The sequence below is a fragment of the Lampetra planeri genome, chromosome 25 (assembly GCF_965212315.1).
Source record: "Lampetra planeri chromosome 25, kcLamPlan1.2.h2, whole genome shotgun sequence".
In the NCBI taxonomy this organism is placed as follows: Eukaryota; Metazoa; Chordata; class Hyperoartia; order Petromyzontiformes; family Petromyzontidae; genus Lampetra; species Lampetra planeri.
The window spans coordinates 12299997-12309531 of NC_136131.1; the positions used below are offsets into that span (position 1 = coordinate 12299997).

General features: G+C 46.7%; 1 protein-coding gene across 1 annotated transcript in view; it reads right to left on the reverse strand.

Moving 5' to 3' along the window:
* Positions 1-4872, reverse strand: part of LOC144727478 (docking protein 2-like) — a 35478-nt gene extending 30606 nt beyond the window's left edge. Inside the window, exon 1 of the mRNA XM_078606335.1 lies at positions 4615-4872. Coding sequence (XP_078462461.1) covers positions 4615-4671 — 57 coding nt within the window. The 5' untranslated portion in view covers positions 4672-4872. The remainder of the gene's footprint in view (positions 1-4614) is intronic.
* Positions 4873-9535: the final 4663 nt, after the last annotated feature.

Below are 9535 nucleotides of genomic sequence, written 5' to 3' on the forward strand. Positions count from 1 at the left end.
GGGTGCTTGCAACAATGTGAACACTTCTGAGAATTTGCAACGACACCACGAGAAATGTGCCTGCGGGCTCTGGAGACCACCTGGAGAAGATTCCTGGCACGTGTTGACAATGATGGCGAACAAGTGGAGACTCTGACTTTTTGAAGCTATTAACATTACACATACGTGTGTGTATATATACTACTGCGTATCCAAACTAAATAAGAGGGTGCTTCTAAATGACTTTGGCTTAAATACAAAAACCACCCATCGCACATGATGTGCTACGAAGCAGGTCCATTGCCCAAAACGTCGCCCATGTTTGAGTTCCTCTCTAAAGGCGGCGGCTCATGACGCGGATGTCCACGTTGCTTTGTCAATGCGCCTTGCACACCAACGCAACAGCAGCAGCAGCAGCACCACCAAATAGTCCACTTCATCTTCTTAGGTTTTTTCGGTAAAGTCACGTACCTACGTGACTTTACCGAAACAACCTAAGAAGATGATTCCTTGCAGTCACGAAAGCTTCAAATATAGAATTAGTCCACTTCAATGGAGTGGCGTATTCAAGTATGAAACACTCATACACTACTTGTTGTCAAGTGAACGGTCACACATACATTATGACAAAGTTAGGCAACAAGACAATATTGAACTGTCTTGCCCACTTTGACTTTGAACTCAGATAAAAGTATACAACAGTAGAACTCCTCGTAAAAAGCAATTACGAATACAAATATGCGCAGAATAGAGGCTTTAAAATCAAACACTAAGCTGCTATATTATCCTATGCTGTATGAGAAATATTTAAAAAAATATTGCTAACGTTTAAAGCATTTCTTTATTACTGCTTTGTGTTAGTTTGATGTCCTTCACACGCACCTTCGATAAACAGTTAGCTACGTACGGTGCGAAAGGAAGTTCAACACTCATACACAACTCTCATACACAACACTCATACACAACACTCATACACAACACTCATACACGACTTCAACTCTCACCATGTTACTCGTTAAGAGTTATCGCTCAGAGTGATTGTCTCCCTATCGCGTCAGAGGGTCGCCCACTGTGGCGACTTTTACATCAAGGCTCAAGAACTATGTACATCAATGAGCCTTGTGATTTTAGATGTTATCTTATTTATATTGACAGAGCGTCTTCACTCATGGCGCTTGACATAACTTATCGTTGTGTTTGCTATTTTATCCATTTAACCTTCCATTCAAGTATTCTTATTATTTTACGAGTGTTTTTAAATGTTTTTTAATATATTTTTCTTAATTTGCGTGAAATGTCTTGAACGTTGTGGTATGGAAGGCGTTCTATCAATAAATGTTATATAATTAGAACACTTGAAGTAACATTTAAATCTACTGCATACATTCTGCACCAAATTTGTAGCCTATGAGGCCCCATTCTTAACTATTCCACATTTTGCGCCAAGCAAATTCACTTTTCGAGCTTCGATCTTGTCCTCAAGACATTATAGGACTCCTCCTATCCGTGACCCTATAACATTGGCCCCCCATTATCCACGGATTACCCAGCTGAGATCCTCATTATTCGTACCCCACATTATCGCGTACAAGATTTCCCTGAATAAACCAATATTCAGGGTTCCCAAACATTTCGCATCTTTACACAAATGTTCCGTCTGGGCCAGCGGTCTTCAACCAAAACAACAAGAAGAGACATTTTTATCGAATTCAGTCAAACACATATTTCAAGAGCCGCAATGCACTTTTTGTGAAATTCACAAGAGACGGTGGTCGTGAATAAACAACGCCACGACACAGAGGCGTCGTGTCTCTCTCTGTGTGTCTCTGTGTGTCTCTCTCTGCTTACGTGTCTGTCTATGTGTCTCCTGTTCTGTTTAATCTCTCTCTTAAATTTAGCAATCTTTGGAAGAACGTAATCAACCAGGTAGGGTGTTGACTTATGTTAGCCGACTCTCTGTGTTGTATTACATTATATTTCTAAGTTTACTAGGTTTTGTTTTCTCTTTCATTTGTACCTGATGATGATTGCTTGTGTTGCAATCGAAACGTCGTCTGCCATTATTTAATTTATTATTTTCCCTTTCTACGTGACTTCACCGAAAGGACCAAAGAGTGATCCCTGGCATGTGCCCTGGGGACAATTCACGCCATCAGTGCCACCTCCAACAATGAGATGAATTGCCACGGCTGCAATTAAGCAGCTTTTATCTTGATTATTGTTGTTATTATCTCTACCGAGAATGGTAGAGAGCCTCTCGTGGTTGTACGGGTCACACGAATAATAAACATACATTTGGTAAATGTATCGCGAGCTTAAGCAACGACATCAATCCAGAGCAATCGATTTTCAAAACACAAATGCTGTTGTTGTACATTAAAACTGTTCACGTTTACAAACACAACGAAATGTTTTATTCGCGCTGGTGACCGGGCACTGCAGATTATCCTGGCTGTTGTGTCATAACAAAAGGTAATTTGGAAGTCTCATGTCGCCACCGCAAACATTGACACATTGCTACCATGTCACACCAACCTCCCCGTATTGAATTTCAACAGTGGCACTTTAAACACGGGATGCCGGCGTGGTGCACCATCGCCATGTACACTCATCAAACCCGAGTTCGCATCCTGCCCACGGCTAACATCATCCATCAACCTGTCCTGCTCCCTGCCCTTCTCAACTTCACACATGTAGTGGTGAAGTATGGCCCACACATGTAGTGGTGAAGTATGGCCCACACATGTAGTGGTGAAGTATGGCCCACACATGTAGTGGTGAAGTATGGCCCACACATGTAGTGGTGAAGTATGGCCCACACAACCCCCATGGCCGACACGGCGTCATGGGAAGCCCTCACCCAACAGGAGATTAGTGACAATTGGCTCAACACAGCGAATTCTGATTGACAGATGTACGTGGTCTTCGGCCATGGTCATTCCACTGCTGGACGAGGTCCCCCCCCCCACGCTGTTGCAAGCCCTGGGGGTTTTACTTGACCATACTTCACCAGGCTGGTGGCCAGTGCGGGTTGTTTAGGTTGGGGAGCGTAGACGTGGACGCAGACTACCGTACAACTCTGGATGTTGCTGCACTGCCCACTGCTGCCCCACGTCGCCCCCTGCTATGTGTGCACGGTGGTTGCACATAGACGCAATATCCAGACTAGAGCCTGCTTAGCTTCCCAGATATACATCATTGTCGATCACGTACACATGGAGAGTGATCCGTGTACAGATACTCCACTGATTTCCAAACCTGCCACCCTTTATTTATTTCTCCATAAGATTTACCATTGTGAAAGCACTCAATGTATTACAGGTGAGAGTGCTAAAGGTGTCGTAGTAGTAGTACAGCACAGTGGGTGCATTGAGATGGGTGGCATACAATGGAGAAAGGCTTTCACCTACAAAGTGCTCTATAGTTATGTTGCTAGGGTATCTATAATACATGGATCACCCAGTGTGTGCAGAGTGGTCGTGCAGTGACCCAACACCTGTGACGATTATCAAACCGGTCCCTGGGCCTCCCCTAGGTCGACTCAGCCTCAAGTGAATTACCTGGTGCGGTGCGCAAACATCTCCGCTGGGAAAACAAAGGCGGCCGGGCGTGGTGCTGGCCACCCACCCCCTCGTGTGCCACAGTGCCGGTAGCCTTCACAGGTGCTGCTGCTACTCGCTAACAGCCCCAGCAGTCTGTCAAGGCTACACGAGGGGGGGGAGGGATCTTTGTCTATCAAGAGCCATGCACATTGACAACATTTGTAGAAGAGAGGCCTGTGCACATCATACACTGCAACGTTTGGAACAACTCTCTCGACTGGTAATCAACGGACACCTGCAAGCCTCATCCTCGTCACGTGCCAACAACCAACAACAACAGCAGTGGTGGTGCAGTGGTGGTGGTGGTGCAGTGGTGGTGGTGGTGCAGTGGTGGTGGTGGTGCAGTGGTGGTGGTGCAGTGGTGGTGCAGTCGGTGGTGCAGTCGGTGGTGGTGGTGCAGTGGTGGTGGTGCAGTCGGTGGTGGTGGTGGTGCAGTCGGTGGTGGTGGTGGTGCAGTGGTGGTGGTGGTGCAGTCGGTGGTGGTGGTGCAGTCGGTGGTGGTGGTGCAGTGGTGGTGGTGGTGCAGTGGTGGTGGTGGTGCAGTGGTGGTGGTGGTGGTGCAGTCGGTGGTGGTGGTGGTGCAGTCGGTGGTGGTGGTGGTGCAGGTGGTGGTGGTGGTGGTGCAGTCGGTGGTGGTGGTGATGGTGCAGTCGGTGGTGGTGGTGATGGTGCAGTCGGTGGTGGTGGTGGTGCAGTCGGTGGTGGTGGTGCAGTCGGTGGTGGTGGTGGTGCAGTCGGTGGTGGTGGTGGTGCAGTCGGTGGTGGTGCAGTCGGTGGTGGTGCAGTCGGTGGTGGTGCAGTCGGTGGTGGTGCAGTCGGTGGTGGTGCAGTCGGTGGTGGTGCAGTCGGTGGTGGTGCAGTCGGTGGTGGTGCAGTCGGTGGTGGTGCAGTCGGTGGTGGTGCAGTCGGTGGTGGTGGTGCAGTCGGTGGTGGTGGTGGTGGCACCAGGAGCGAGCAAAGCCATTGCTTGTTCCTCCTCCTCCTCCTCCACGCGTGCGGCATCCCCTCTGCCCTCGTCTCCCCTCCCTCTCACCTTGGCGAACTTGTGCTGCAGGATGAGCACCTGCCCCTCCTTCGCTGCCTCGTCCATTGCCTTGGCGGCGATGAGGCTTCGTCTCGAGCGGGGTGCGAGTCGTCTTCAACTATCCCCACTCCCTACTCGCCTTTGTGGTAGCACGCGTGTGTGTGTGTAATAGTGTGTGTGTGTAAGAGTGTGTGCGTGTGTGTAATAGTGTGTGTGATAGTGTGTGTGTAATAGTGTGTGTGTGTAAGAGTGTGTGCGTGTGTGTAATAGTGTGTGTGATAGTGTGTGTGTAATAGTGTGTGTGTAGTAGTGTGTGTGATAGTGTGTGTGTGTAATAGTGTTTGTGTGTGAGTGTGTGTGTAGTGTGTGTGTGTAAGGGAGTGTGAGAGGCGTCGTTGTGTTGCTAGCACCTGGAGAGTCGGAGAGAGGGGTGTTCCAGGCGACACACGCGACTCGCTGGCGGTGTTGTACAATGGCTTGCGAGACCCACGAGAGCCACGCCTCACGCGCCAGAGTCGAGTGGATGGGTCAGCCCACTTCTTTGCCCTCTCCACCATCCGACGCGACCAATGGTTGCAGGAAACTTGTGCAACTAAAAATAGCCAGATTCTTGCCCAAGACTATATTTAGCCCGGGTCAGTTCACTCGCCATTCGAGCAAAAATGTTAACTTTGCGTGAATAATCAATTTTAGCGTGTAATTACGCGTCCAATGTTAATTGCTGGTGGTTCGGGTTTATTTACAAGCATATACGACAGGTGATGATAATGCTGCTGCTGCTGTGGTTGTTAATGATTACGCAGGCTGGAATTGTAATCTTAAACCAGCCCGTGGTCTTGGAGATCCCTCTTGTGGAAGCCCCTTCACCAGCAGAGGGGCGAGCGAGCTGTTGTTGCAAGGGCTGTACCTTAAACATGTTACTTCAAGTCAAAAAGTGATTTCCTACACACATAAGCATTGAGATGGTGCTGATCTGTTGTTTATCGCCCTGAGCCAATGCTCTATGGCGGGACTTTAAGTAAAACTCATGTGGACTACGTCTTGCGAAATATTGCAAAGTTGCCTCTAGCAAAGTCTCAGCTTCCATCGATTTCAACTATTTCAGAAGAACTTCCGTGTGTGAACTGGTTTTGCAAGAACAACATACTGTAGGTCAGCGGACATCTCCTATCCCATCTCTCCACACACATTGCATAAGCCATTGGCGTGGCCACGTTCCTTTTGGGAGTAACATCATTTCACCAGCATTTGATTCAAAACAAGAACTCTAACTCTGGACTTAAATCAATCCAATATTTGTAACGTGGCATATTCAGCAAAAAGCTGAGATAGAAGTGAAGGTGGCACAGAGATTTTGTTTAACTAAACTAGGGTCAGGCTTGCTTTATTCAATGCTGGTGAATTGCCAAATGTTACAGACAAGGACCACCCCTTCAATATATGGTTCACAGTTCGATGATCAATTATAAAATACAGAACTCAAAATAGTAATTGGTGTCGTTGTGGAGGCTATAAGTAGGTTCAAAAGAACAAATACCAAAGAGAGTGCATTTATATTGATGAATAATACACTTAAGTAACGATGGCTGGGTTCCTCAGTTTCTTGAAAAACACCCCACATTTTTCATTTCAGCACAAGTGTCTTAACATTTAGAAGAACATGTGTGCACCTGAAGGGTTAAGATCGTATTGTAACAGAGTTGTACTTTAGGAACGAGGTGCAAGCAGGTGGTGTGGTCATGAAAGCTTCGGTATGAAATTAAGAACATTTTCCTTCGTGGTTTTGTTGGTGGATTTTCGTACATTGTAATACAACTCACTCGTAAGTAGTATTTAAAAAAACACATCAAAGTTGTAAAACCCATTGCAAACGAGCTGACCTTTGAATTACGGTACTTATTTTATTGAATGCACTGTAGAGAAGAACGAACAAATATAATTAGCTCAATTTTCTTTTCCTGCATCTGCTGGGGACATAAGTCGGTTCATTTCCACATACATTGTATCGCACTTGTGTTACACACGTGATGCAAGAACACTGTCAAATATGCAACTTAATACGCTTCGTTTCTTTGAACCTTCTACGTGACTTTACCGAAAGACCCAAAAATATGAATTCCTGCAGTCACGAAAGCTTTAAGTCAATATTTAATACACTTGTTTCCTCTGCCTGCTTGAACATTTGTTTTTAATGTATGTATGGGTTTCACCGATTATAAGCTCGGTTATATACGAAAGTGATATAATCAAACTTAGCGACAAATCTCATGTACTCCCACTTTCAATACCGTACTGTATTTACTTGCCCTCCGTTCACAGATGTTTTCCATCCATAGAATTTTCAGTGCAAGCTCTGTGGGGTTGTTTAAAGCATCAAAGCGTGAGAAATGTCCCGGTTGAACCACATGCCAAGAGATGAGGAAGCAACTGAGAGTTGGCGATACAATCTTAAAACACGTGCAATCGTGAAATGAATTATCGTTCGTGCCGTTGGCAAAACGTATGACCTTCACCGCATGAAAAAGGTGTTTATAGATCTTTCAGCAGGCCTTGGTGTGTACCTGGGAGAGGGAATACGATGCCATATGGCCCCCGTTATCGCAGAACCCAGCACGAATAGCCGATGAAATGGGGGCGAGGGAGATGGGATGGACTCTGGACACGACGCCACCCTCAGTAACACGTGGCAACCGTTGCTCCTGGGAGATAATAAGACTGACACACTTGGGACATCGCCTTTATGTTATTTCGCATTTTCCTCCCTCCCCCTTAAACACACTGCTCCAGCCGATCATCACCCCGACCACGGTAGGACGGCGAGACCGATGCCCTCGTTCATTCCCTACTTTAGGGGGTGGTGGCGCATTCCGCCTGGGCTGTTGTTGAATGTTGTTCCTCCCTCCTTTTGATATTCTCCACTGTATTCTGGGTGCTTGAAAGACGATAAAAATGCTTACAAAAAAATACAACATGCAACCACTGCAAGCATTGACATATACTACTTTATATCCTCTATGCAGAGTATTGAGATAAGGCACATCTCAGCTTTAAAATGTCCATGTATAGTTGTTTCGCTCCCCCACACACCAGGTTACAGCAACCCATGACATTCTACCTCCAGAATACAGAATCCCTATTTCCCTCAAAATTGTACATTTTCTCCAGCAATCTACCTTCAAGTCTATGCTGATTGCATAATACAAAACCAAAGAGCCTTTGATGCATTCCAATTGTTGTCCCAAACGAGTTCATCTTAACCACAAAATTGTTGATTTTTGTTTTCCGTTTTGACTGGCTCATCCAGTGACACATGTTGGCTGTATGGCATTCTCTATGCCACATCGACGCCCACATTTGTGAGTTTCATATTTGTGTGATCTACCAAGAATAACAATGAAAGTTCCCGTGATGATTTGCAGCACGATGTCCAGTTGGGCTTGGGATGAGTCGAGCATGGCAGAACGGTTCTCTGCGCTCGAATTCGCCAGGGTATGGTCGATGCCCGAAGCACGGAGGCAAACTTGTTTCCAGTGTTCATGTAAAGTCGGTGTGTGGTGAAGTTGCACGCCAAAGTAGGTCGACCTCAGGTCATGTCGCATCTATTCGCCACACACCAGACACGGCTCGCCACTCTCCATACCTCATGGCACTCACCACACACCGCTCACCAGACGCCATCTACCGCTCACCTGACACGATAAATTCACCGATACACCACTCACCAGATGCAGTTTAATCATGAGACACCTGTGGAAAACAGAATTTCGGTCAGTTTGATGGATTGCCCCCACCACAACTCACCTGAAACTCACTCCCCATTCACGCTTACCACTCACAACGCTCTCACCAGACCACATACCCAATACTCGCCTCTTACTGGCAATGTCTGTGCCAGAAGGCATCTTTGTGCAACTGCACGTTGGTGGGTGGCGGACCACTAATTGCGCCTGGCAGGGCGTAACTTTTATTGCAACACCAGCCAAGTCATCTTTGCTCGATACTAATTATGTTCAATGCACAAAGGTCCTTTGTCAATCCACTGCCGAATGAGGGCCTCCTCGCCACACACTGTGGGTCATAGTGGTTACTGGAGCACACTTCACCACACAAGTCAGTGCGGGGTTCGTGAAAGCGGCCGGGAGCATAGAAGTGCAGTACTCTACAATAAAATGTGTTTTCATGCAATGCCCTCTGCTGGTCACGGCAATGATAATAACACTGTGTAACAAAAAAAAAATTGTTCCTGGGCAGTAAGTCATATTTTCTAATTGCTTATGCCTCAAAAGTACAGAAAATGGCTATTATTCCCCACAAACCTTGCTTTTGTGACCAGGACAGTCATATTTAGAAATGTACCTATTTTCAATGAGCAAACGTGTGCATTTGTGTCATTCCTTCACGTAAAATCCTGGTCAACAAAGCAAATTTTGTGGGGAATAGACACTTTCTATACTTGAGGCATAAGCAATTAGAAAATAACACTACCTAGGAACAAAAATCGTGTTACATCGTATTATCATTGCCGTGGTCAGAAGAGGACAGGGGGCATTGCAATTCGTTTCAAACTGATTACAATCCGATTGTAAATGGCGTGGATTTGCCTCTCCAACACACCGGCGTGGTGCTGTACTAGTAATGAATTGGCACGTTTACGTGACAAACCATGCTAATTGGCTGTGTCGGGTGGTGGCGGGTTTAACGACACAGTTATATATTTACGCGATCTCACCCCCGCTGTATTATGGACCAAGTCAGTCACGTTTCATTCCATCACGGCGCGATTTTAATTGTCGTGGAGGCCTCATCTGCTACGTTGTCAACAGGGGGCACTACAACACACCGCACCGTGCCCCCCACCACCCCACCGTGCCCCCCACCACCGACCAGCGTGGTAAAGTATGGTGAAAACGACTCGCGGGTTACTGAGATG